The sequence below is a fragment of the Mirounga angustirostris genome, unplaced genomic scaffold (assembly GCF_029215605.1).
Source record: "Mirounga angustirostris isolate CCGP_5_RB_7025 unplaced genomic scaffold, mMirAng1.0.hap1 SCAF_6, whole genome shotgun sequence".
NCBI lineage: Eukaryota > Metazoa > Chordata > Mammalia > Carnivora > Phocidae > Mirounga > Mirounga angustirostris.
In genome coordinates this window covers 28,084,662-28,112,577 of record NW_026991714.1, presented here as the reverse complement: position 1 = coordinate 28,112,577, position 27,916 = coordinate 28,084,662, and the positions used below count along the sequence as shown (strand labels likewise).

The window sequence follows — 27,916 nt, the reverse complement described above, 5'->3', positions numbered from 1 at the left end:
AGCTGAAGGCAGACGCTTAACCAACTGAGCCACCCAGGCGCCCCTACAATCATTTCTTTATGTTTTGCCAATGTCTGCTTTCATACTTTAAGGAGAATTAAGTGGTTGCAACAGAGACCATAAGGCCCACAAAGCCTAAAATATTTGCCTTTTATAGAAAAAGATTTTTTGCCAACCTCTGTTTTAGAGCAATTAAAAATGAGAAAAAGAAGGGCACCTGGGTGGCTCAGATGGTTAAACGTCTGCCTTCGGCTCAGGTCATGATCCCAGGGTACTGGGATCAAGCCCCACATTGGGCTCCCTGCTCAGCAGGGGGCCTGCTTCTCCCCTTCCCTCTGCTTCTCCCCCTGCTCATATTCTCTCTCTATCTCTGTATCTCGAATGAATAAATAAAAAAAACTTAAAATGAGAAAAAGATTAATTTTATTTTACCTACATTTATTCCATTTCTAGCACTCTTTGTGTGAACGCAAGTTTCTGTCTGATAACCATATTCCTTCTGTCTGAAGAACTTCCTTCAGCTTTTTTTAATTGACTAAGTTTGCTAGCCCTTAATTCCCTCAGTTTTTCTCTGAGAAAAGTCTTTATTTCCTCTTCATTAAAAAAATATATTTTCTGTAGGTTAACAGTTTTTTTTTTTTCTTTTAGTGCTTTAGGCACTTCATTGATGTTGGTTTGTATCATTTCTGACTAGAAGTTAACTAATTATCTTTGTTCCTCTGTATGTCTTTTATTCTCTGGCTGTCTTTAAGATTTTCTCTTTGTGTTTTTAAAAATATGGTATGCTAAGGTGTTCTTTATTTGTCTGGCATTTATCCATGGTGGTCTCTGAGCTTCTCTGTGGTTTCCTGTCAGTCATTACTTTTGGGAAATTTTTGGGATTATTTCTTCCTATTGCATGCTCCTCTTCCTGGGATTCTAATTATGGGTGGGTTAGATTATTTGATATTGTCCAGCAGCTCTTGGATGTCTTATTTTGTTTCCCATCCCCTGTTGTTTTTCCTTTGTATTTAAGTTGGGTAGTTTCTACTGACTTACCCAATTCTCTTCTTTGGCTGTGTTGAGTCTACTGATGAGCTAGGTGAAGACATTTCTCATCTCTGGTATTGTGTTTTGCGTTTCTGACATTTTCACTTGATTTTTTAAAAGATTTTATTTATCTGTCAGCACAAGCAGGGGGAGTGGCAGGCAGAAAGAGAAGCAGGTTCCCTGCTGAGCAGGGAGCCCAATGTGTGGGACTCCATCTCAGGACCCTGGGATCATGACCTGAGCCAAAGGCAGATGCTTAACCAACTGAGCCACCCAGGCATCCCTCACTTGATTTTTTTTTTTTAATAGTTTCTATCTCTTTGTAGAAATTACTTATCTTGCATATTATTCATCTTTTCCATCAGAGTCTTTAACATATTAATCATAATTATTTTGAATTCCCTGTCCCAACATCTGGATCACATTTGTGTGTTCTGATGTTTTCACGTACTTCAATTTTTTTTTCAAACCCAACCTAGTGTAGGATATAGCAGACACTGAGGTATATAAAATTTGTATCTGGAAATGGAAATACCTTTCCTCTTGCTAGGCCTTTAATGGAGGTAAGGGATGAGTTAATCTAGTTGGGGTTTGGTCTTGGTTTGGTTGATACCACAGGTATCAACTTCTGTAGTCCTACCTGGGGTGTAGAGCAGGTGCTCGTTTGCCAAGCAATGTCTGCCTTCAGCTTTAGAACTTCTCTCTGCATTGCACCCAAGAGGAGGTCTCTGCATGCTCTTTTTCTCCTGCTCCTGTCCCTCTCCCACCGATACTCCACTTTGACTTGTTTCTAGAAGTTTGTTAGCTTGGGAGGTGGGTGGTAGAGTGTTCCTGGTTCTGGTTAGGCCTCAGGTTTAGGCAGATGTCATGTCCCTGCATCTCAGGAGGGTAGCCTTCTCATTTTTCCTGCTCCTTCTCCCTTGTAGTTCTGGAGCCAGCAAATATTCCTGCCCACCCCCCGGCATAGATTTTCTTTTTCACATTCCCTTCCCCTACAGATTAAATATTACGCTTTTTAAGGGGAAAGCATCCCAGTGGATTCATGCCCGTACACCTTTGGTTGTTGTACCCTCTCCCAGGTCTGCACCATAACACTTCTCTTGGGGCTCTTTCTGATCTCTTCTATGAGTTTACAGAGAAAAACCTATAAGAGGGCACAAACTCCCAATTTCTTTGGTCCTCTAGTAGCTCACTAGCCCACCTCTGGCCTTCACCAACTCATTAACCATCCTAACTGAACTATTACAAGTGTCTTGTTGCATCTACCCCAGGTAAGAGACCCTACTCTGCTTATCCTTTTGGTGCCTACCTCTCCTTAGATTCTTGGCCAGTAGGTTGTCCTGGGACTACAGTTCTCTGATTGGTTTAGCAATATTGTAGATTGTAGTTTATCTACATCTAAAATAGATGTATTTTTTTTTTAAATACTTACCTACATCCCCTAGTGGAAGTCAGATGTCTTTGTATTTCTACTATATTTGCAGCTATTACTAAACCATATATAAAAGAATATAAATGGTATGCTGCATGTGTTCTTACGCAGTTTTGCTTTCCATTCAACATCGTATTTGTGGAGTTCAGAAACAAAGGACAGATTATTACAGCAATAGCAATATCCAGAGGATCATCATTTGTACTGCTTCCCCTTGCCCCCAAGTCCCATGGGTGGACTGAGGTAGATGCCTGCATATGGAGTGGGTTGCATTATAGGAGAGGGACCTGAGGTTAGGAAACCTGGAACTGTTACAGTGGGCAGTAGCATACCCTGCTTTAAGGGAGGTATTGCCTTTATTATAATAGAAAAGATGCATGACTTCCCTTGGTTCCAAAGGAAGGCATTATATCTTTTTTTTTTTTTTTAAGATTTTATTTATTTATTTGACAGAGACAGCGAGAGCAGGAACACGAGCAGGGGGAGTGGGAGAAGGAGAAGCGGGCTTCCCGTTGAGCAGGGAGCCCGATGCGGGGCTCGATCCCAGGACTGGGATCATGACCTGGGCCGAAGGCAGACGCTTAACAGCTGAGCCACCCAGGCGCCCAGGAAGACATTATATGTACAAGCCAGAGTTGATCAGCGTTGCCACTGTGGACATTTGGGTTTGGATACTTCTTAGTTGCGGGGACCCGCCCTGGGCATTATAGGGTGTTTAGTAGCATTCCTGGCCTTTGCCCACTGCATGCCAGTAGTACCTCTTCTCCCAGTTGTGTCCACTAAAGTCTCTAGACATTGTCAAATATCTTCAGTGGGCAAAAATGCCCCGATTTGAGAACTACTATGGTAAGCAAACTTACCCTTGTCTCCAAAGGGAGTCATTATCTTGCAAAGTTCGCTCTACAATCTTTAAAAGATAGTCTAGAACAAAGAGCAGTCATTGCCTCCTTTTGCAAGATTTGTGGAAATGCATGTTATCCATGGACCATTGTCTCCCAACATTGGTTTTAACTTAATTGCATTGTGGTTAGAGGAATGCTGTGTATGCCATTGATTCTTTGATGAGACTTGTTCATGGCCCATCTGTGGTTGGTTTTTGTAATTGTCTTAAATGTGCGTGAAGACAGTGTATTTTCTCTAACTGTTAGGTGCAGAGTTTGGTATGTGTTGATTAGCAGATCATGACATTTCCATACAGATCTTTTATGTCTGTATAACTTTTGTCTGAGCTGCTAATTACTAAGAGAGGTATATAAGGCCTTTCTGTTGGCGAATTTGTCCATTTTCCCTTGTAATTGCTAATTTTGTATTATATATTTTGAGGCTATATTATTAGGTACATCCTCCAATTTGAGAGCAAGAACACTGTAATTTACTTCTAGGTATTTATGAGCTCTTTCCCATCTTGGGCTTCTGCCTCCCCCAACTTGGGTAGCTACTGGTCCTGTCCTGCTCTTTTTATTTTTTCCTTAAATTTTTTTGTATTCCCTATTTTCCCCATTTGTTGCTTTGTGAGTTATATTCGAATTATATTCTTTAGGTGGTTTCCTTTAAAATCTTAATACACAGGACACGAGCCATGGAGAAGATGCTGCCCCCAGGCTGCAGCAAGCCACACCTGGAGAAGCTGACCCTGGGGATCACCCGCATCCTAGAATCTTCCCCAGGTGTGACAGAGGTGACTATCATAGAGAAACCACCTGCTGAACATCATATGATTTCTTCATGGGAACAAAAAAATAACTGCATGCTACCTGAGGATGTGAAGAATTTTTACCTGATGACCAATGGCTTCCACATGACATGGAGTGTGAAGCTGGATGAGCACACCATTCCATTGGGCAGCATGGCGATTAACAGCATCGCAAAACTGACTCAACTCAACCAGTCTTCCGTGTATTCACTCCCAAATGCACCAACGCTGGCAGACCTGGAGGATGATGCACTTGAGGCCAGTGAGAACCAGCCAGAGAAGCCTCACTTTGATTCTCGCAGTGTGATATTTGAGCTGGATCCTTGCAATGGGAATGGGAAGGTTTGCGTTGTCTACAAAAGAGGGAAACCAGCGTTAGCGCAAGACGCCGAGATCTGGTTCCTGGACAGAGCGTTATACTGGCATTTCCTCACCGATTCCTTCACTGCTTACTGTCGCCTGCTCATCACGCACCTGGGCCTGCCGCAGTGGCAATACGCCTTCACCAGCTACGGCATCAGCCCAGAGGCCAAGCAGTGGTTCAACCATCACCTACAACACAGACCTACTTGCAGAAGAGACCAACTGCTTCGTGAACAAGCTGGATCCCAGCAGAGTGTTCAAGAGCAAGAACAAGACCTTAATCCCCCAAAAGAAAGGGCCAGTCCAGCCTGCAGCTGGCCAGAAAGGGCCCCCGGGTCCTCCCTCCACCTCTAAATCCTCTTCTAGCCCTGGAAACCCTGTCCAGAAATGAGCACCCCTACCTCCCCACCAGCCCTACAGCAACGATTTCCATGCACAGATGGCCCAAGCCTCAGATTCTGTGAGTGGCACCATAGGCCTCTTCCCATCTGCGTGAGCCAAATCCTAGGCCTTTTACTCCCGTTGGCATTAGCCAGGAGTTCAAGGGCATACTCAGGTCTCCCCTAGAGTCCTTTCCTCAGCCCTTGCCTCTGAAAGCTGTGGAGAGTTTCAGAACTTGTTTAAGTAGTTAAATAGAGCTGCTAAGAGCTTCCTCTCTTTCCACCCCCAACCATCTACACCCCTCAGCAGTGATCAGAGAAATCCCCCGAAGAAACCACTGATTTTGACCCATGAGGCATTAGAACTGTGCTGTTCAGTTGGTAATCACTAGCCACAGGTGGCTGTATAAATTAAAAACTCAGTTCGTCAATTGCATTAGCCACATTGTGAGTATTCATGTGGCTAATAGCTTCTGTATTCAACAACAGAGATAATGGAACATTTCCATCATCACAGAAAGTTCTGTTGGGCAGCACTGCATTAGAATATTTTCATGCTGCCCTTACTCAGATCAGTTCATTTTTGTTAGAGAATGTGGATACCTTAATTTGATGGGTCATAATGTTCCATGGAAATTCTTGAAGGTACAATTGTGTATGTTCTTTTTATTTTTCATAATTCTCACTGGTCCTTTTCAGTTTCCTATAAAATTTGTTGTTTCCAAAAAAAATTTAAAATAATAAATAAATAAATAAAATCTTAATACACATACTTAAAATCCCATATTTATCCCTAAATCGACTCCTGGGGCGCCTGGGTGGCTCAGTCAGTTAAGCATCTGCCTTCAGCTCAGGTCATGATCCCAGGGTCCTGGGATTGAGCCCCGAGTTGTCATCATCATCATCAACGTCAGGCTCTGTGCTCAGTGGGGAGCCTATTTCTCCCTCTCCCTCTGCTTGTGTCTCTCTGTCAAATAAATAAATATTAAAAAAAAAAAAAATCTCGGGGCACCTGGGCGGCTCAGCCATTAAGCGTCTGCCTTCGGCTCAGGTCATGATCCCAGGGTCCTGGCATCGAGCCCCACATCGGGCTCCCTGCTCGGCGGGGGGTCTGCTTCTCTCTCTCCCACTCCTCCTGCTTGTGTTCCTGCTTTCGCTAACTCTCTGTCAAATAAATAAAATCTTTTAATAAATAAATAAATAAATAAATAATTTTTAAAAATCTCTCCTCTCAATAATACAAGCAGCTTGGAATGCTTTAACTCCAGCCACGGCTCCTCTTCTTATGTTCTTTTCAGCTAATATTTTTGTTTTGTTGATTCCCTCATGCAAACACTATTGATATATTATTGTTTTATACAGTGTTTGTTTAAATTCACCCACTTTTTTTTTTTTGCCAGTGATTCTGCATCTCATTCCTTCCTTGTGTGATCATTTTCCTTCCAAGTAATTCCTTTAGTCAACAATTCTCCGTTGACAGTTGATTTTTTTTCTCAGTATTTTGAAGATAATAGCTCTGGCTTCCATTGTTGCTAATGAGAGCCCTGCTATTGGTCCAGTTTCCAATCATCATTCTTTTATAAGTAATTGGTCTTTTTTCTTTGGCTATTCTTTTTTTTTTTTAAGATTTTATTTATTTATTTGACAGAGACACAGTGAGAGAGGGAACACAAGCAGGGGGGAATGGGAGAGGGAGAAGCGAGCCTCCTGCTGAGCAGGGAGCCCGATGCGGGACTCGATCCCAGAACCCTGGGATCATGACCCGAGCCAAAGGCAGACAACAACTGAGCCACCCAGGTGCCCTCTTTGGCTGTTCTTAAGATCTCCTTTATGTCTTGGATTTACTCAACTTTACTAAAACACATTTGTATGTAGATTGGGGGCCTTGTTGTGACCTTTAAACCTATAAAACCACATTTTTCATCAATTTGAGAGGATTTTAAGCTATTATTTTGAAATATGCAAGCTGTGTTGCATTCTAAACATTAAAAAAGTAAGTAAATAAATCATGACAGCAGTTTGGTGGGGAGAGGTGGGTTGTGTCTGCAGTGTCTTTCTACAGAGTAGAAGGCCTTCCTGAATCTGCTGTGAGTTGTTACAAATACCATCTAGAGGTAAACCAGACACTGGGAGGCATGCAGGGAAGCAGAAATGGGAACGATGGGAATATTCCCAGGAAGAAGTTAAGGCTAAAAGGAGAAACCTTACTCCATGAATGTTTTCTCCAACAGCCAATAGATCCTCTCACTCCAGCTATATTTAACTGGAAAGATCAGGCTGTGTGTGTCTCCCTTGTACTGCCATAGCATAGTGTTCTTCCCAGAGAATAGCACAGCACATGGAATTGTCATGGCCTGGTTTTTTTGTTTTGTTTTTGTCTTTAAGTTAAAATGTGAGCTAGACTGTGAACACCACAGGGACTGTGCCAGGTTTGTTAAAATCGTATCCCTAGCACCCAGACTAATGGCTGGTGTGTAGTAGATGCTCAACAAAAATGCACTGCATCAGAGGTGCCTGGGTGGCTCAGTGGTTAAGTGTCTGCCTTTGGCTCAGGTCATGATCCCAGGGTCCTGGGATCAAGCCCCACATCGGGCTCCCTGCTCGGTGGGAAGCCTGCCTCTCCCTCCCCTCCTGCTCCCCCTGCTTGTGTCCCCACTCTCGCTGTCTCTTTCTCTGTCAAATAAATAAAACCATAAACAAAACGCATTGCATCAGAGAATGAATAATATGGAGGCAGATGTATTGAATATCTAAGTCACCTTTTCTGTTAGTTCTGATTTCACTAACAAGTTAAAACATTGATCTTATATGGAAGTTTTTAAAACTACCGTAAGGGCCTCTGGGTGGCTCAGTTGGTTGAGTGACTGCCTTCGGCTTAGGTCATGATCCCGGAGTCCCGGGATTGAGTCCCACATCGGGCTCCCCCCACCCTCAGTGGGGAGTCTGCTTCTCCCTCTGACCCTACCCCCCTCTTGTGCTCTCTCACTTTCTCTCTCAAAATAAATAAAATCTTTTAAAAAAATAATAAAACTACCGTAAGCAGGGTGCCTAGGTGGCTCAGATGGTTAAACGTCTGCCTCTGGCTGGGGTCATGATCTCTGGGTCCTGGGATGGGGGCCCCCAGTGGGGGTGGGATGTCTGCTTCTGCCTTTCTCCCTGCTCATGCTCTCTGTCTCAAATGAATAAAATCTTTTTTTTTTTTTTTAAGATTTTATTTATTTGACAGAGCCAGAGTTAGCGAGAGCAGGAACACGAAGCAGCGGGAGTGGGAGTGGGAGAGGGAGAGCAGGCTTCCCGCCGAGGAGGGAGCCCGATGTGGGACTCGATCCCAGGACCCTGGGATCATGACCTGAGCCGAAGGCAGGCGCTTAATGACTGAGCCACCCAGGCGCCTGAATAAATAAAATCTTAAAAACAAAACGAAACTGTAAGCATTTCATAAAATAAAATTTTAACACTGTAAAAGGTGACACATGATAAGATACTATTTCCTTTTATGAAAAACTTCCTACATTCTTTTAAAAATCTCATTTCCCGGGGCACCTGGGTGGCTCAGTCGGTTAATAGTCTGCCTTTGGCTCAGGTCATGATCAAGGGGTCCTGGGATCGAGCCCCGCATCAGGCTCCCTGCTTGGCAGGAAGCCTGCTTCTCCCTCTCCCACTCCCCCTGCTTGTGTTCCCTCTCTCGCTGTGTCTCTTTCAAATAAATAAATAAAATCTTTAAAAAATAAAATAAAAAAATAAATAAAAATCTCATTTCCCACCTGATCAGTGAAAGTATCATTGACTGGCTCCTTATTCACAGAAGGACTATTGCAACCCTATTCATACAGAAAAGAAAGTATAAAGTAGAGGTGTCCCTAGCTCAATAGGCTTTATGGGAAATAAAACGCACATGATGGATAGCCAAGCGTTACACTGTATGGTGTTGACTATTCCTTGGCAGAAGAACGGAAAGATAAGTGTGCTTGGAACCCGTGGGGATGGATGAACCTTGATCTGGTGTGGAATTCTGTACTGTTTACCAAGGGTATTTAGACAAACTGCCCGATTGAGTTCTCACAACTCCTGAGATACTACTCCTATCTTACAGGTGCAGAAAGGGGTTTGAAGAGATTCACCTTTGTTGAGGGTGATTTGCCCAAGGTGACACACACAGCCCTAATGATTGGTCCAGCGCAGAGTGTGAGATCTCGAACTCAGACTCTTCCAATTTAGGGCTCAATCTACATCCCACTACCTTCCTGGGAGATTGGGGAACGAAACGTCAGCAGAGAAAGGTGCACACTCGGACTACTGTAACATCGCAGTAGGATGAGTTCGGACAAATGTGGACCAAATTATCCCACCGTACCTTTTTGTCCAAGGTCCTGAGGTATTTCGAATAAAGCTGGAAGAGCGGGCACTTGGAGAGCAAGGGAGAGGTGTGTGGTTGGAGAGCAAGGGAGAGGTGTGTGGTTAGGTCTCAGGTTTTTGGAGAGGGGCGTGACCCAGCCCAGGCCGCTCTGGGGGCGTGGCGGGCGTGGCGGGGCCTGCGGCGGCCCGGCGCGCTTGGGGCGTGGCTTCCCCGCAGCAGTCGGCGGAGCCGGGGGGCTTTTCCCGCAGTTTCTCAACGGCTCTGCGGGACGATGGCGAGCGACGGGTCTCCGAGCGCGCCTTCGCGGCCGCTGCACTCAGCGCAGGCCGTGGACGTGGCCTCGGCCTCCAGTTTCCGGGCTTTCCAGATGCTGCACTTGCACCTGGATCTGCGGGTCGAGTTCGGGCCTCCGGGGCCGGGCCCCGGGAGCCGGGGTTTGAGCGGCACGGCAGTCCTGGAGCTGCGTTGCCTGGTGCCCGAGGGCGCCACCGAGCTGCGGCTCGACTCGCACCCGTGCCTCGAGGTGACGGCGGCGGCGCTGCGGCGGCCGCGGCCCGGCCTGGAGGAGCCGCCCTCGGAGCCCGTGCCCTTCCACACGCAGCCCTTCTCGCACTACGGCCAGGCCCTGTGCGTGGCCCTCCCGCAGCCCTGCCCGGCCGGCGAGCGCTTCCGGCTTCTGCTCACCTACCGCGTCGGGGAGGGACCCGGGGTGAGTTCGACTCCGGGGCCCAGCCCCGCCGCGGCCTCTCCCGGCCGCTTCCTGCCCGCCCTTCCTACCTCGGAGCTGGTGCCCGGACCTGCACTCATCCCCACCCTCAAAGAGAGAGAAGATGCTTCCGCCTTGGCCCGGAGGGGCCCGGAGCCTCCCGGTGCACGCCTCTCGCCCTCCCACCCTCAGCGCCCTCTCTTCCTCCCCGGCTGCCCCGCTTTCCCTCTTGTGGCTTCCGGCCAGCCTCCGAGCTGTGCACCCTTCGTCCTTTCCACCCTTCCTGCCTCTCCCCGCCCAGCGGTTCTGGTGGCATCTCCACGTTGTTTCCTTCTCGCACAGCGCCCTGTCTGGTTGCCATTTCTGCCTGCCGAGGAAGCCCTGTCCTGTGCGGCTTTCGGGATAACCGGCTATTTATAAATCGAATTTAACGTTTCGCTGGGCTTTGGGGCCCTAGGTCCCTGATAAGGAGCTACTTAGTTTTCCCTTTACGGCAGCCCTGGACGCTGCCGGTTAATTTGCCCTGGGTGCTGACTCAGCCCTTTGTCCGTGTGCTCTTGCGGTGCCACAGGCTGGAATAACCCTGAACCCCAGAGAGTTATTTTGGCTTTCTTCCGCGAAGTCCCAGATTTGTTTAATGGAAGAATTTGAGTAAAAATGAGAACTAGAATCAGGGTGTTCTAGGCTTTGTAATAAGTTGGCCCTGTTACTACTCTTGATTGACTCTTAAATATTGATTAACTCTTAAATATTACATTTTGGGGTGGGGGACAAATATTGGAAATAAAAGGATGGATGGTTATGTGGCTTACATTTATAGGAGTTTGGAACTCCTCCATAAAGAGTCCTGAGGCTGTGATTGCTAGCCATTTCTCAGGTAGGGTGGGTTATACGTTTCACCCGTAGGCTGCTTGCCTGCAATCAAAGTTCACTTATCTAGCTAGCAGTTCCTTTCACTCTTAGAGCTGGCCCAAAAGACAGTTCTGTTTCCATCTTTATTCAGGGAATAAATGAACCTGTGATAGAACTTGTTTAAAAAATGGAAAGTCCAAACCTCTAAGGCAAAGGAAAAAACCCAGTGCCCTCAAACACTGTAAATGTGTTTGGTTGCCCTGTTACATGCTAGCTTCTGGTTTGGGGCAGGAACTAGGAATTAAACAGGATACCTGGAAAAATTAAGCCCTCTCTGAAATTGCCTACTGAAAATGGCACCTCAAATTAAACGCCAATACTAAACAGCTTTCATTAGAGACTAAGAGCAGACACCCACACTTTGCACTGTGAAGGTCGACATTAAAGTCACCTGTATTTATTCCTTCTCATTGCCACCATCCCAAGTGAGGATTCTCACCTTAATCACTGTAGGTAACAGCCTCACCCTGACTTAAGACTCTTTCTTATAGAGCAGAAATACTTGTACTACCAGGCTCCTTCATTTTCTCCTCTATGTCATTATAAACAAAAAAAGGAATTAAGGTATGGTGGAGGGATGACCAGTATTTATTAAAATGTGCCAGGTACTAGTCTATGTGCTTGACAAAAGTTAAATGAGTTGTCTTTACGGAAGTGTCTAGTATAGTGCCTGGTACCTAGTGAATACTGTGTGTTAGTCTTATTGTTAACTCATTAAATTTCTTTCAGTAATAGGATTAAAGACAGTTTAGGGGTGCTGGGTGGCTTAGTCGGTTGACTCTTGATTTCAGCTTAGGTCGTGATCTCAGAGTTGTAAGATTGAGCCCTGCCCCGAATTGGGCTCCGTGCTGGGCGTGGAGCCTGCTTGAGATTCTTTATCACCCTCTCCCTCTGCCCCTCCCCCACCAAAGGATTGAAAATTTAGATTAACAAGAAAAGTGAGTAGATAGTACAGAGTTTCCATATACCCTTCCACATACAGATTGCTCTGTTAGCATTTTGCAAGTATGATACATCTGTTAACAATGAACCAATATTGATACAGTATTATTAACTAAAATTCATAGTTTTTTTTTTTTAAGGATTTTATTTATTTATTTGACAGAGAAAAAGAGAGAGCTGCAGCAGAGGGAGAAGCAGGCTCCCCACTGAGCAGAGAGCCTGATGCGGGGCTTGATCCCAGGACGCCGGGATCATGGCCTGAGCCGAAGGCAGACACTTAATCGACTGAGCCACCCAGGTGCCCCTAAAGTTCATAGTTTTTTCAGATTTTCATAGGCTTTACTTAATATCTTTTTCTGTTCCAGGGTCCCATCCGGAATACCACAGTATATTTAGCTTTCATGTATCCTTAGGCTCCCCTTGGCTATGACAGTTTCTCAGACTTTACTTGTTTTTGATGACCTTGACAGTTTTTCTTTTTTTTTTTTTTAAGGATTTTATTTATTTATTTGACACAGAGAGAGAGAGCGCACAAGCAGGCAGAGTAGCAGGCAGAGTAGCAGGCAGAGGGAGAGGGAGAAGCAGGCTCCCCGCTGAGCAAGGAGCCCGATGCGGGGACTTGATCCCAGAACCCTGGGATCATGACCTGAGCCGAAGGCAGTGGCTTAACCGACTGAGCCACCCAGGCACCCCAACCTTGACAGTTTTGAGGAGTATTGGTCTGATAATATTGTAGGATGCCTCTCTATTGGAATTTGTCTGTTTTTTGCATGATCAGACTGGGGGTTATTAAAAAATTTTTTTAAAGTTTATTTTTTACAGCAGTTTTAGGTTCACAACAAAATTCAGTGGAATGTCACAAAGGCAAAGTTCTGTCTTCACATCATATTGCGAATACACAGTATCAGCATGATTTGTGACTGTTTGAAGTTGACCTCACTCATCTGGCCGAAGTAGTGCTGGTTTTTCCACTGTGGTATTTCTTTCTCCTCCTTTCCATCTGTACTATACTCTTTGGAAGGAGGCTTATTAAAATTTTCACACACACACAAAAGAAACTCAAGCAAAGAAAAAGCCAACATCTCCATGTGGCATCTTTATGCCTCTTAAAAGTGTGTCTCAAATACCCGTGTTCAAAGCCTTTCAGTCCACCTGCCGAGGCATGCCTCCCACCTCTGTGTCTGAAACCTACCTCCAATTCCCAGAGATCGCCATGCCTTCTTCACGCTGCTATCTACCTCTTTGAAAATGTCTTCTTTCCTTTCCAGCCATCTCAGTCCTACTCACCTTTAAACCAGAAAGTTTTGCTTCCGCTATGAAACCTTGCCAGAGTTATCTAATTCTTTTATAAATTCTAAGTGGCACTTGGTGCTGACATACCCTCCTCCCCCTCACAGTTATATCTATGTTGTAAGTGAGGTAGAGCATGCAACTCTTGATCTTGGGGTTGTAAGTTTGAGCCCCACGTTGGCAGTAGAGATTACTTAAGAATAAAATCTTTAAAAACAAAATTTTAAAAATTATATATAGCCAGTATCTATAATGTAAAATACATTTATTCTGAAAGGGTAAGTTTCAGGAATGGAGAACACATATTAATCACAGACTTCTCCCACTTCCCTTCTGCTTTTCTGTGCCTTTTACACCAAGTTCAAATACAGCTGCCTCTCAATTGGTTTTTGTTTGTTTTTTAATGAGAAACTACTACAGCGTGCAGGACTCAGGAGGAAGACAGGATGCCAGGGTCAGAGGCCATGTCTGGAATTCTTGAGATACCTAGTGGGATACAGGGGGGAATAGACCCTTTGTGGTGTTTCTACCATGTGAGGTGGACGTCAATACCTTGGCATGGATTCCAGGGTGGATTAAATACACAGTAGGAGAGAACTTCCCAGTCAGGACCAAACTGCTGGCAGGATTGTAAGGATTACCTAAAATTCTCCCCTGCCAGCCAACTCCTTTTCTCTGGCTGGACTGAGCTCATGTAGGGGGTGTCAGTTTGGAAATGTTCTTCTATTCTCTTAGGTTTGCTGGTTGGCTCCTGAGCAGACAGCAGGAAAGAAGAAGCCTTTTGTCTATACCCAGGGTCAGGCTGTCCTGAACCGGGCCTTCTTCCCTTGCTTCGACACTCCTGCAGTGAAATGCAAATATTCAGCACTTATTGAGGTAAGAGGATTAAGGTTAAGACCTGCCCTTGGGATTGAAGATTTCAGATCTATCTAGTCACATTTCAACTGGTAAATTGTTACATCCGTCCATTGGTACCTCTGCAAAATTCCTCCATGTACAGAAATTTTATTTGTGCTAAATTCCATCAGCTTAGCACAAGTTTAGTTTCTTGAAACCTTTGTGTTCTCCAAGACAGGCTCCCGGTCATGGCTGTCACCATGTAGGTTGCCCACCACGCTGTTCTTAGTGCAAATCAAAAGGAGACTCTGGGTAAAATCTCCTAAGCTTTCTCTCTTGTCAGGTCCCAGATGGCTTCACAGCTGTGATGAGTGCTAACACCTGGGAGAAGAGAGGTCCAAATAAGTTCTTCTTCCAGATGTGTCATCCCATCCCCGCCTATCTGATAGCTTTGGCCATCGGAGATCTGGTTTCGGCTGAAGTTGGACCCAGGTAGGAGACAAAGACCCCCACAGGCAAGGTTGGACTGACCTTGAGGCAAGGAGGCCTCTGCTCAGTGGCCCAGCTGGGATGGTTCTTGGGACAGTCTTGCATCTGCTCTCAATGGACAGCCTCTCTGCGGCCCGGAAGCGAAGCGTGTGGCGTGAGTACAGCGGGAGGAAGGACTCTCCCCGCCCCGCTCCCCCTCCGCTTCTCATCCTGCTGTCTGAAATGAGGTCATCAGTCCTGCTAATAGCAGTAGCTGCTGTCCTGGGCCACCTTGTGGAGTGTGGTTGGCAGAAGTTTTAGAAGACTCATCTTTATCACTATCTTTTAGTTCTGAATTCCCTTCTAGCTGTTATATTTGCTTTTTAATCTTTGTACCAAATCTCCCCATTTTCTCCAGCACGTAATTCCCGGAAATATACAACTTTGATCTCATTGTTCCCCTCTGCAGAGAGGAAAGTGGGAGATCCTTCTTTGTCTGCTCCAGATACATACACCTGAACCCATGGTGGCAGAGATACCGCTGTGAAACTAGATGGGTTTAACGGAGATGAATAAGGATTTTGTAAGGTTTCCTGCTAAAAAAAACTTGACCAGGAGTGTCGGTTTTTCCTGGCTCTCGTATTATCTGCCAGTACAGCATAAGCCTGCGGTAAAATGATCAAAGGCTGGACAGTGAGCTGTGGTGCTTTTCCCGGCTCTGCTGCTACAGCCCTTCTCTCAGGTCCTGGAGGTGGCGGTGACCTTGACCGCATTGGTTACAGCATCGGACCTCATAGCCGGGCTCAGTAGCACTGCTAAGATCATGAATCTTAGTTCCTGGGCTTCAGAGAGAAGGAGAGATGGGAGGCCATTGGCATCCGCTTCCAGCACACACACTGAACACAGTACCAGCTTTGAAAGACCAGGTGCTCTCCTGCCACGAAGGGCAGTCTTTCTGACAGAGTGGGTCGTACGTAACCAAAGGAGCGTCAACGTTGCAGTTGACCGGAAAGTAAATAAGTAAAGGAATGTTATTTTAGAGAATTGAGTCTTACTAATTAAGGTTCTGTTAGTAAGAGTATGAACTATTTATTTATTTATTTATTTTAAGATTTTATTTATTTGAGAGAGAGAGAATGAGAGACAGAGAGCATGAGAGGGAGGAGGGTCAGAGGGAGAAGCAGACTCCCTGCCGAGCAGGGAGCCCGATGCGGGACTCGATCCCGGGACTCCAGGATCATGACCTGAGCCGAAGGCAGTCGCTTAACCAACTGAGCCACCCAGGCGCCCCTATTTTATTTTTTATTTATTTATTTATTTATATTTTTTTAAAGATTTTATTTATTTATTCGACTGAGAGACACAGCGAGAGAGGGAACACAAGCAGGGGGAGCAGGAGAGGGAGAAGCAGGCTTCCCGCGGAGCAGGGAGCCCCATGCGGGGCTCGATCCAGGATCCCGGGATCATGACCTGAGCCGAAGGCAGACGCTTAACGACTGAGCCACCCAGGCACCCCTATTTATTTTTTTAAAGACTACTTATTTGAGAGAGAGAGGGAGAGAGATCACGAGCCGGGGGAGGGGCAGAGAGAGAAGCAGGCTTCCCATCGAGCAGGGAGCCTGATGCAGGACTCGATCGCAGGACCCCAGGATCATGACCTGAGCTGAAGGCAGATGCTTAACCAGCTGAGCCAGGTCCTTGCCTTGCGGGGGAACATCTTAGGGTCTTGTGAAGGTATGTTAGTTGAGAGGGCCTTCTGGCAAACTTTGCCCCCAGTCCCAGTCCCTGTTACCACAGGAGGAAAATCCTGGGCAGAAGAGATAGTGGGTATGTCCTAGTCATGTTTTATATATAATCTCTTCTCATCCTTACGTAACCTCACTGAGGGGGTTACTATTGTCTCCCTGTTGTGGATAAAGCTAACTGAGGCTTCTGGTGGGATTACTTGTGCAAAGTCACATCGTTGGCAGAACTGGAATTCCAATCCAGGCATTTCTGTGCAGAGCCAGTGCTTGCTGAGCTAGACTACTGGCAATAAAAATCCAGCCTGACCGAGAACATTCCAGTTTCTTTAGACAGAAATCTCTGTACTGGAGGAGGTATCTCGGATGCCCCCTGTCTAGCCTGGCCTTCATCTTCTCGTTGTAGCAAGCTGAAGTAGCCTGGGTTGAAGGACTTTGCTAGTTGTGATATCCAAGCTGATCACAAAGCAATTCCTTGAAGACTTTGACGCCTATGTCATGGTCTTTTCTCAGCTCTGTCAAATCATTTTTGGTGACTCTTTTCTCCATCTGGATTACCTGTCCCCATGCCAGGGATGAGGGTGGCTTCAGGGTTCCTCAACCTCCTCTACTCAGGGACCCTCTCCACCTGATCCAGCCCCCCACACTCAGGGGCACACACTCTACAATCTAGGGCCTAGCTGTGGGCATTCGCATGAGCTGTGCTGTAGTAGAAATTTTAAACACCTTTGCCTCATTCATTCTCTGACCCCATGCCCCTAACCTGCCAGCCCCCTGGTGACCTCACTCTTGCTATATCTGCTTCTTAAGCTAACCAAGGCCTTTCTTCCTGCAAACTGTGCGTTTCCTCCTGGGCAGCCAGCCTCTTGTTGGCCAGGCCCATCTTTTCTCTGTGGCCCAGGTGTGGGGTTGATCCTCTCTTCCCGACACAGCAGGCCGCCTTGCGTGCTTTCCTGCTGCTCTAACTTCCAGCGCCGGGTCCTGCTGTCCCCTTTCTCTACTTCTGTACCTGGGTGTCTGAGAGGAGAATACAGCTGTGCATACTGATTGTACTATCCATTTCTGGTTTCTTGGTGAAAGCTGGAATTGAAAGTTGAAATAGGGATGCCTGGTGGCGTAGTTGGTTAAGCATCTGCCTTTGGCTCAGGTCATGCTCCCAGGGTCCTGAGATCAAGCCCTGCTTTGGGCTCCCTGCTCATCGGGGAGCCTGCTACTCCCTCTGCCCTTCACCCCTCTCATGCTCTTTCTCTCTCTCTCTCAGATAAATAAAATCTTTTTAAAAAGTTGACATTTATGTGGTTTTCAAGAAAAATAGAACAAATGTCGTCTTCAACTACAGATAGATGCTTTCAATTATTGCTCACCAGTCCTTCTATTTATCTTCCTAGCTCACTCTCCTTAAAGGATGACTCTTGTCTTCAAATTTCCTATTCAAACACCAGATCCTCCCTCTAAGCAGATGATCTTGTCTCCTACTTTATTGAGAATATTTAATTTGTCAGATATGGTTATGTCAGCTTCCTGTTTTCCACGTAAAAAGTCATCTTCATAGGCTTTCGTCCTTCCCATTTTCCCTCCGGACTCTGAAGAGGGGTGTCCATCCTTCTGTTTAAAGCCACATCTCTGCATTTGAGCCATTGTTGTTGGTTCAGTCCCTCCCCAAATCCAGTGGGGCTTTGCCTCATTGTTTAGCCCTCACTTTTCAAATGTGCAGGCTTCCCCCCAACTGGCTCTTTCCTTCCAACCCTAACCATGTTCCTGTTTCTTAGAGCTTGAAAAAAGCAAAAAACAAACTCATTGACTCCATGTTCCCTCTTAGCACACTACCTTGTGCTTCCCTACTTAGCCGAGTTTCTTAGAAGAGTAGCGTTTCTGCTCGCCCACCACCCACGTACTGCTTGGACCCGTGGGAATCCAGCACCTTTCCCCATCGTGCCACAGAAACTCCTGTAGTAAGAGAGGCCACTGGCCTCAGCATATGTAGCACATTGGCTCCTCCTCAGTCCTTGTCTTGGTGTTCTGCACTTTTCTTCTGCCTCTTGACCCTCCTCTGGCTTCCATGACGCAATTCCGTCCTGGTTCCAGGACCTCCTGGCTCTTCCTTTCTGGTCTCCTTTGTGGACTCTTCTCTGCCTAGCCCCACCGTGTGCTGGTGTTGCCCAGGACTCTGTTTTGGACCCATTCGCCTTTCCTCCATGCTTTTCTTGGGGATACGCACTCGCTTTTGTAATTTAAAGGTATCTTCTGGGTACTGCAGCTAGAGTGATCTCTCAGGATTCAATCTGATTAATACCACTTATTGGTTTATTTTTTTTAAGATTTTATTATTTATTTGAGAGAGAATATGAGCAGGGTGGAGGGGCACAGGGAGAGGGAGAAGCAGACTCCCCGCTGAGCGGGGAGCCCGAGGTGGGACTCGATCCCAGGACCCTGGGATCATGACCTGAGCCAAAGGCAGACCGCTTAACCACCCAGGCGCCCACCACTTATTGGTTTAAAATGCTCTCATGGCTCTGAAGGTCCAGCTGTGTCACGTGGCATATCGGGCCCTTTGTGACTGGAGCCTCGAGGGCCTCTTTACCCTCTCTTCCCGTCCCCTCCCCCAGCCCTGATCTGATGGTAAGTGCTCCAGTATCCCAGACTCTCGGTGGTTCCTCACCTGCCTGTACAGTTTCCTCTCCTAGGCCCTTGCTTCTGCTCCTGGGGAAGCCCCTGCTCCTTCTCCTTCTGCTAGAGCAGTTCCTGAGCTTCCACAGGGACAGAAGGGAAACCTTCCCTCCTCCTGACCTGGAGCCCATCCACTTTGCTATCTTACGTGCTGTCTTCTTTCATCTTCCCCGCTCACTTTACAGATAGACGCACTGAGGCTCAGGGAGGTCAGTGACTGTAAGGTCACCTTCAGTGCTGGAGACGGAACATGATGGCGCTGTGAGTTCGAGCCTGTTGCACACGGGGGCAGCTCCTCCAGGACGCTGTGTTGGGGTCTTATTTATCAGGTGTAGCGAGCAGTCTTGGACCCATGTAGGCGATCTGACCTTGCACCTCCTGTCTCTGTGGCTGGCCACACTGTCGCATGCATTCGGCTCAGATATGAGACTGCCAGGTTTCTCCAGGTGCTTTTGAGATCGGGCCTCCACGATGGGTCTCCAAACACCAGCCTGCTTTTTTCTGTGCTCTTGTCTTTAGGAGCCGGGTGTGGGCTGAGCCCTGCCTGATCGAGGCTGCCAAGGAGGAGTACAACGGGGTGATAGAAGAATTTCTGGCTACAGGAGAGAAACTTTTTGGACCCTACGTTTGGGGAAGGTGTGGTATCACATTGACTCTAATGTCTTTAGCTAAACTGAGTCCCTGGTTTCCCCCTCTCTTCCTTCTGGTGCTGCTTCTCCTCTCTCTCCTAGAGCCAAGGTCCCCAATCCCGGAAATAAAGGAGAGGAGGAAGAGAAAGAGGAAGGGAGAAGCCAGGCCTACTTCACTGTGCTGAGGAGGGACCCGGAGAGAGAGGGTTATTGAAGTAGTAAAAATGGGCCTTCCGGCTGCTGAGTGTGGAGATGGGGAAACACTGTCAGGGGATCTTGGGGACCTTTGTGACTTACCTTTCCTGGTGACTAGCAGCAGCCACACACTCCCATTTTTTCCTTTGACATCTCCAGACTTTAGCCACCTCAGATCAAAGGCTCTGTTAGATCTGTGTGACCCCAAGCGAGCCATCAGCAAGCTGACTGTGACAGAGCTGATGATAGGACCATACCCTGCTTGGAAGGAGAACAGGGAGCAGGTTTCAGAGAGCCGCCTCCAAGAGGGCAAAACCTGGGGAAAGGGAGCTCCCAGCGACTTGGGGACGGAGGAATCTGAGTGTCACTTCAGCACTGGGCTTGGGGTTGCGTGCTGCCTCTTCAGTGGCTGCATCTGTCTAGGCTGAGGGTCCCGCCTGGGGAAGTGAGGCAGGGTCTCTGCCCTGGGGAGCCGAGACCTGTCTGTGACCTCCTGCTTTCTCGGTAGGTATGACCTGCTCTTCATGCCACCATCCTTTCCGTTTGGAGGAATGGAGAACCCTTGTCTGACCTTTGTCACCCCCTGCCTGCTGGCAGGGGACCGCTCTTTGGCCGACGTCATCATCCACGAGATCTCCCACAGTTGGTTCGGGAACCTGGTCACTAATGCCAACTGGGGTGAATTCTGGCTCAATGAAGGTTTCACCATGTATGCACAGAGGAGGATCTCCACGGTCCTCTTCGGTAAGCCAGCTCTCCTAGGGACCCCACACCCCATTCTTTCACCTGCGAGGCCAGTGTGATCTCCTTCGGGGTTTCGGGACACAAGCGGGCATGAAGGGAGGGGCAGTGGTGCAGAAAGCTCCGGCGAGAGGCCAGCAAGGGCCGGCTCTAGACAAAAGTCCCTTCTAAGTGGCTGAGCCCCATTGTGTCACATGGCAGTAGGCACGGTGGGGAGAGGGGGTCTCAGAAACTGCATGTTGGCTGAGTGAACCAATGGGGCCCGACAGTGAAAGGACCCCACAGCTAAGCTGAAACCACACTCAAAGCTCTGTTCTCCCAACAGCCAGGCAACCCCTCGGGGAGAGTTGCCCAGGGTCATTCACCCACATAGCTAGTTAATCTTACAAATGAATCATAAGATCATTATAATCATTACCTCCTATTGAACACCTACCTACCAGCTTGGTACAGGCACTTTATTAAAAATACGTCATTTAACAATTTCACAATAGCTCTATGAAACAGATATGATTTCCATTTTATATATGAGCTCACTGTGACTCAAAAAGTATAAGAAATGTGTCCAAGCCACTTGGCAGGTGGGGGCAGAACCCCACATTGAGCCCAGGTGTGCTTTTAAAATAACTTTCTCAACATTGTCTCATTATTGAAAACCTGCTACATATCAGGTGCTTTAAAAATATAACATGTATGGGGTGCCTGGGTGGCTCAGTCGTTAAGCATCTGCCTTCGGCTCAGGTCATGATCCCAGGGCCTGGGATCGAGCCCTACTTCGGGCTCCCTGCTCAGCGGGGAGTCTGCTTCTCCCCCTGCTCATGCTCTCTCTCTCTCTGTGTCTCAAATGAATAAATAAATAAAAAAAAATCCTAAAAGAAAAAATACATAACATGTATTATTTTTATTATTTCTCTCATCAAAATCTATTTTGATCTATATGGGAAAGCACGCACAATAGATTGATCCATAATCTCACTGTTCAGAGATAATTGATGTATATCCTTTCAGACATTTTCCTGTGTGTGGGTGAATCATCAGACCTTCCAACTGCCTTCATAAAGTTAAACATTTTCCCAAGTCATTAAATTTTCTTCTATAGCTGCATTGTATGGACGTTTCTTAACATACTCAGTTTCCAGTTGTTAGGTTATTTTCAGTTTTTCTTTTCTTTTTAGAGAGTGTGTGTGAGCAGGGGAAGGGGCTGAGGGAGAGGGAGAGAGAATCTCAAGCAGACACCACACTGAGTGTGGAGCCCAACAGGGGGCTCCATCTCATGACCCTGAGATCATGACCTGAGCCCAAATCAAGAGTTGGATGTTTAACTGACTGAACCACCCAGGCGCCCCTGTTACTTTCAGTTTTCTAATGAAAGAATATTTGGACAAATACTTCTACATATAAATGTTCGTAACATATCCCAGACCATCTCAATGGAGTTAAATTCCTAGAACTGTAATTTGTGGATCCAAACATTTTAAAGACTTTTTAGCACATATTGTCCATTGCCTCCCAGAAAGTTTGTGCAAATTTACTTTCATCCAGAGTATATGGAACAAGAGCCTGTTTGTGAATATCTTACTGAGCCACTAAGAATCCTGCAAGCACATGTTGTCAGCCCACTGTGCAGATGAAGAAGTTGAGGCTAAGAGAGATTGAGTACCTCTCCCAGAGTCTGAACACCTTGTGAGTGGCAGAGGAGGCTGGTTCGAAACCTGGTCCCCTTCCCCTCCATTTTTAGAGCCAGAAGGAAATGTAGAGACACCTGGAAAAATGTTGGGTGACAGTTTCTGTTGTCTGACAGGAACAGTCAAATGAAAATAGTCTGCTTTTATTGAAGATCAAATTACTGTGTCTAAAAATAAAAGCATATTGATGAGGAAAGGTAACAGTCACAGGAAAAGGTGTGAGATTCCCTCATCCTCATGTCTGGGCGAGACTGACAGCCTGAGCTAACCGAGTCATTTGTAGTCCAGAGCAACAAGGAGCTGGGGGCTGAGTCAGGTTCTCTGTCACTGACCCTTCTGGCCCTGGGGTCCCCAGAGGGTCACAATATTAATCTTCAGTTATCTGTCATTGTTCTTGTGGCCACAAGGAGGCAGCACACCTTCTTGTCCGGAAATTATACTCGGACGTGGTTTGAGGCCTAAGGATTCTTTTTGCCCCAGGCTCTGCTTACACCTGCTTGGAAGCTGCAACTGGCCGGGCTCTGCTTCGGCAGCACATGGACATCACTGGCGAGGAACACCCGCTCAACAAGCTCCGCGTGAAGATCGAACCAGGTCCGGAAGGCTCCTCTGTCTGACTACCCCCTCCCCGACATTGAGCTTGGAACCCCAAGTTATTTGAGCTTCATGTTGATCAGTGCACACCTTGAATACTCTCCTTGGGAAGGAGGAGCCCTCCAGAGCTCTTTTTAGCCATTCCCTGGCCTCTAGGCAGACTCAGTGGAAGCCATTCCAGCCCAATGGGAGTTCTTTCCAGTTTTGTGCAGTTCTTAGTGACTTTACTGTTGCTCTGCATTTGTACGGGCCCCTATCATTTTCCAGGGCTCTTTGCCATTCTTTTTCTATCAAGTCAGACCTGTGGTCTTGTAGATTGACCGCTTATTTTACAGAGGACGTGAGTGAGCGCCCAATAAGTCAAATGACTTGTCCAAGGTCATGTGTTTTTATTTTCTGACATCTTTCTTTAGTTCCATGTATGACTAATCTAAAACCTTTGTGTGTGATTTAAGCTCACGTTCCTTGATGCCAGTGACCATGAAAATGAACTTCTTGTAGACTGGTCATTCGTTTATTTTGGTCTAGAACATTTGTAGAAACAACCACTTGTTCTGGGAGGGGAGGTTGAGTGGAGGTGGTGACCAGTTGGGCTGGAAAAGGCACCAAGCCCTGTGCTCAGTCCTAAGAGTCCATGGAACCCACTGGAGCAAAGCAATCCCAGGAATAAGGAAACTTGCCAATTCCCCAGGAAGGCTGGTTCTTTGTCTTCTTGTTAGATCCGTAGTTAATGACCCTTTAAGATCAACTTTGAAGTGGCTTGAGAGAGGCCAAGGTGGATCTGGAAACTTTCTTGGCCTTGCTAAATCCGAGGAAGCTGAATTCTGATCTCATCCATAATTACTTGTAGAATCTGGAGCTGGAGAAGGACAACAAAGTGACAGGTTACAAGTGTCTGCTTTCTCTGCTAGGTGTGGACCCAGATGATACCTACAACGAGACTCCCTACGAGAAAGGCTTCTGCTTTGTCTCATACCTGGCCCACTTGGTGGGTGATCAGGATCAATTTGACAATTTTCTCAAGGTATAGTCGACTCAGAGATGGGAGAAGGAGGCGCCGAGAAGCCAGCCGGGCCAGAGTTCAGGGGTAGAGACGGGGGCCGAAGGGACAGGGGTTGGAGGAGGACCTGAGGCACGGAGGGACTGTACTCCCCACAGGATCCAGCATGACTGAAAAGTACCTCCCTCCCTGCAGGCCTATGTTAATGAATTCAAATTCCAAAGTATCTTAGCTGAGGACTTTCTAGAATTCTACTTGGAATACTTCCCTGAGCTGAAGAAAAAGAATGTGGAGTCCATTCCAGGTGAGCAGAGGAGCTGGCTTAAGGCTCCTGGGAGATGATAGAGAATTATGTCTGATTTATATCCAGGAAGACTGAAAGTGGGGCGGGAAAATACGAAATCCAAGTCCTCCAGTAAGTGGCACCTAGGGGCGCACATCCAGGGTCCCAGGCCTTGTTCCACAGGAATGATTTCTCTCCGCTCCTCCTGGCCTCGTTTTCTCCACTTTTTCCCCTCAGTGTCTCCTCTGTGTCCCCATTTTCCTCACACGTACACACACATAACCAGACCCCCGACTCTGCCCAGAGAGCTGCCGCCGCCCCAGCTATGACCCAGGCCCGCGGTACCGGCAGCCGCCCCGCCTTGCAAGCATGGAGTTGCCCCATACGGCCTTCTGAATGAAGCCAAATCCCGGTGGCCGCCCTGATTTCGGCTTGGGAGGCCCTAAGAGAGAGGAGACGGTGGCCTGTCGTGGATGAGGCTGCCCCTGGAGACACCCCACTTCTGCTGGGTACTCTGAGTCAGGCCATCATTGGTCTGGTAAACTCACGTCCCCTGACAGCTGGGACTGGTCAGGCCTGGGGCACCTACCCTGTGCTTGGAGGTCTGCACTTGAAGGTCACGAGACTCCCTGGCTAATGAAAGTTAATAATTACTGAGTGCTCACTACGCACCAGGCAGCATGCTAGACTCGTACTGTGTATTTGCTTATTTAATCCTCACCACTACCAACACATGCAGGGCCTCTTGCCTTTTATCATTTTACAGATAAAACGGAGGCGCAGAGAGGCGAAGTAACATGCCCGTGGCCTCCCAGTTAGTTCATGGCAGGGCTGGGATAGGAGCCCAGGCAGCCTGGCCCCCGGGCCCAGGAGCTTCAACACCATGCTGTTCTCATCTGAAGGAGAACGTGAACTTGACTAAAGCTAGGAAAGCCTCCATCCACTTGGTTCTGGCAGCCCAGTGTTAATCAAAACGACTGTCACAGTAGAAAAAGGGGCCATCCAGTCTGACAATAACAATCTCTGGGTCTCAGTATTAGTGAGACCCGACCGGAGCAGGTAGTTCTGTGAGAAAGTGATGTTAAAATTAGAGAAGCAGTTTGGGATCGAGAGACGCAGACAGGAGCTTGCGATCTAGGTGTTGCTGGAGCCAAGTTGACCTTGAAGCTGCCAGAGAATTCTGACAGCCCCCTCTCCTTCCACCAAACAGGTTTTGAGTTTGATCGGTGGTTGAATACCCCGGGCTGGCCCCCCTACCTCCCTGACCTCTCCCCTGGGGACTCACTTATGAAGCCCGCTGAAGAGCTGGCCCAGCTATGGGTGGCCAAGGAGCTGGACATGAAGGCCATTGAAGCTGTGGCCATTTCTGCCTGGAAGACCTACCAGCTGGTGTATTTCCTCGATAAGATCCTCCAGAAATCCCCTCTCCCTCCCGGTAAGAAAAAGTGGGGTAAATCAACGCATCATATCAAGGTCCCTTGTGTACAGAGCTTGATATCAGGGGCAGGGCTCACCCCTCGGCAGCTGCCAGGGGTTGGCAAGTGGATGCAAGCCCCTCAAGGTGAACACGTCAACAGCTGCTGTGAGTCCTGCACACAGGTTAGGAAGAGAATCCTAATGCCTAGCGCTTGCTGTGCCCTCGAGTTCTGCAGGTGATTCTTCTCAGCTCTTCACATCGAAGTCTTCCTTTGAGTCCTCTTGACCGCTCCGTGCCTGGGGGCTGTGATTGTGACCCCCAGGGAATGGAGGATGAGCTTGTGCACAAATAGCCCCCACTCTTGCTGCGTGGCTGCTCAGCCAGAAATAACATTCACCCGGAGGTGCTGGGAAGAGAACCCGTGAAAGGCAGGAGAACTTTCAGCAGCTTAGTGGTGGTGGGAGAAAAGGGGGGGGGGGTGCGCAGCATGTTTTAGGGGGATACCTGGGCTTTTAACCTGGAAGGTAAGTGGGATGATGGCAGAAAGTCTGTAATTACAGTAAGGGAAGTTTGGTGGAAGAGCCTTAGAAATGAAGGTAAACTTAAGGATCGGACAGCGCCCTTCCAGAGAATAAGATGAGCAGGATGAGTGTAAAGGGGGTGGTTGGGAACCTCCATGACGTCATCCTGGGGGCTTTCAGGAAGGCCTGTGGGCAGACACACTCGTGTCTCTGATGACACAGCCATTAAAAACCCGTTTTCTTTCTTCAGGGAACGTGGAGACCCTCAGAGAGACATACCCAAAGATCTCAGACTCCCAGAACGCGGAGCTCCGGCTCCGATGGGGCCAGATTGTCCTTAAGAATGACCACCAGGAGGATTTCTGGAAAGTGAAGGCATTCCTGCAGAGCCAGGTGGGTGACCCCCACACGGTGGGCCGCCTCGCCCTACTCTCCATAGTCCCGTGGGTCGAGCCTCCCCGTGTGCTCTTCTGTGGAGCAGAGGAGGGAGGGGAAGGGAGAGGACCCAGCGCAGTGGTCTGGTTCCTGAGTGTGGCTGGGGGAGGTGTTCCCATGGCGGGAAGAAGCCTCCGGGGTTGGGGAGCTTTTTGCAGATCACCAGGTAAGGCCTGAAGGGTCCAAGCTGGTCAGAGCTAACCCCAAACTGGGAAGAAGGGTAAAGCGGGACTCGAGGGCTGGTCTTGGGGAGAGGGGCCCAAGGACAAGAGAGGTGAGTGAAGGGTAAGATCATAGGTTCCTGCTTCCTGGGGAAGCCCGGGACCTGGGAGGGCCCCGTGAGAGCGGCTCTGCTGGGGAAGGGGCGGAGCGCCTCAGAGCCCAGGGCAGGATGGGGCTGGGTCCAAAGCAGCGCTCGGATGCCCTCATCCGTTTGCGGTGGGAGCTGCGCTCCTGTCTGGAGGTGTTGTGAGCCTTCTGCAGGCTTCTCCAAGCCTCTGGAGTTGAGGAGCTTTGTGATGTAGCTTTCTCACATGGGTGTGAATTTGACTTGTGGGTTTTCTTGTGCTTGCCTGCAGTTGGGCCTCACAGCGGCCCTCAGTTTTATGGGCGGCAGCCTTTGCTATCAGCTCAGTTTTGATCTAGGTCGTGAGTTCAGGCCTCGTGTTGGGCTCCACGCTGGGGAGCCTACTTAAAAAAAAAAAAATGAGTGTAGACACCCCTGTGCTAGCATGGATTGGAGTGAATACGAAGATCTACCTGCAGGGATCTTTGGCCCCAAGAAGATGCCAGAATAAGAGCACGCCTGTCTGGGAGCCTCCTTATTCTAGCGCTGCTACCCACATCCCCTTTGGCACCTGCTGAGGCCTGCTGTTGGAGCGGCCCCGGGACCGGGGGCTGTGCCGACTCACTGAGCAGGCTGCTCAGGCCACGGGTGTGTGTGTGTTTCTTGCAGGGGAAGCAGAAGTACACTCTTCCGCTGTACCACGCAATGATGGCTGGCAGCGAGGTGGCCCAGACCCTTGCCAAGGAGACCTTCGAGGCCACTGCCCCCCAGCTCCACAGCAATGTAGTCAACTACGTCCAGCAGATCGTGGCGTCCAAGGGCAGTTAGAGGCTCTGGGCCTGGCTTCTGCCTCTTCAGACTTTGCAGGCTTTCAGAATACTGTTCCTAAATTCCAGTTCTCCAGTCAAATTCCTGAAGTTTACACACCCTTGGGGAAATCTGGTCTCTGGGCTTGGTGTCTGTGACTCTTGGGCCTCTGCTCTGGTGGAAACTTCTCTGGACCAGCAAGTCCTAAGACCAGAGAACCTTCCACAGCTCTCTGCTGGCTTTGGTGAGGGCGGGCAGTCTTCTCCCTCCTCCCTGCTGTCTGGGAAGATCAGAGATTTTCTTATGCCTCCCTTCCCCTCTCTTTTCCCTCCCCTTTTCTTTTCTTTTCTTTTCTTCTTTTCTGATTCTTGAAGTACTATGCAAAGGGCTGCATTCTGGTAATTCATTTTTTCAGGTTTAATCTTTATTTTAATAAATATTTTTAAATGAAAAGTATTTAAGTTAGAGTTATGACCTGAGTGGCTGTGAAAATTCTGCTTCCACA

The 27,916-nt window shown here is 47.9% G+C and overlaps 2 protein-coding genes across 4 annotated transcripts; both read left to right on the top strand.

Moving 5' to 3' along the window:
* Positions 1-324: 324 nt before the first annotated feature.
* LOC123846022 (tubulin polyglutamylase complex subunit 2-like) lies at positions 325-9,272 on the top strand. Its single transcript, XM_064594012.1, is given in 2 exon segments — positions 325-4,699; positions 4,701-9,272. Coding segments are annotated over 2 exon segments (867 nt in total). The 5' UTR covers positions 325-4,040; the 3' UTR covers positions 4,909-9,272.
* RNPEP (arginyl aminopeptidase) lies at positions 4,842-27,867 on the top strand. 3 transcript variants are annotated; one of them, XM_064594010.1, is made up of 11 exons: positions 4,842-4,977; positions 13,840-13,980; positions 14,285-14,433; positions 19,338-19,454; positions 20,151-20,386; positions 22,549-22,662; positions 23,574-23,686; positions 23,858-23,966; positions 25,156-25,380; positions 26,134-26,276; positions 27,274-27,867. In XM_064594010.1, the coding sequence occupies exons 1-11, from the start codon at positions 4,957-4,959 to the stop codon at positions 27,430-27,432; spliced, it is 1,527 nt and encodes a 508-aa protein (XP_064450080.1). In that variant the 5' UTR covers positions 4,842-4,956; the 3' UTR covers positions 27,433-27,867. The 3 variants fall into 3 exon arrangements, with proteins under 3 accessions (XP_064450080.1, XP_045732992.1, XP_054363923.1); XM_045877036.3 differs by lacking the exon at positions 4,842-4,977 and adding an exon at positions 9,447-9,963; XM_054507948.2 differs by lacking the exon at positions 4,842-4,977 and adding an exon at positions 11,996-12,112.
* The last annotated feature ends 49 nt before the right edge of the window (positions 27,868-27,916 follow it).

Coding starts and splice junctions, on each gene's coding strand:
- RNPEP (XM_045877036.3), top strand. CDS start 9,526: ATGGCGAGCGACGGGTCTCCGAGCGCGCCTTCGCGGCCGCTGCACTCA. Junction 20,387..22,548: donor GATCTCCACGGTCCTCTTCG/GTAAGCCAGCTC, acceptor TTTTTGCCCCAG/GCTCTGCTTACACCTGCTTG. Junction 25,381..26,133: donor GAAATCCCCTCTCCCTCCCG/GTAAGAAAAAGT, acceptor TTCTTTCTTCAG/GGAACGTGGAGACCCTCAGA.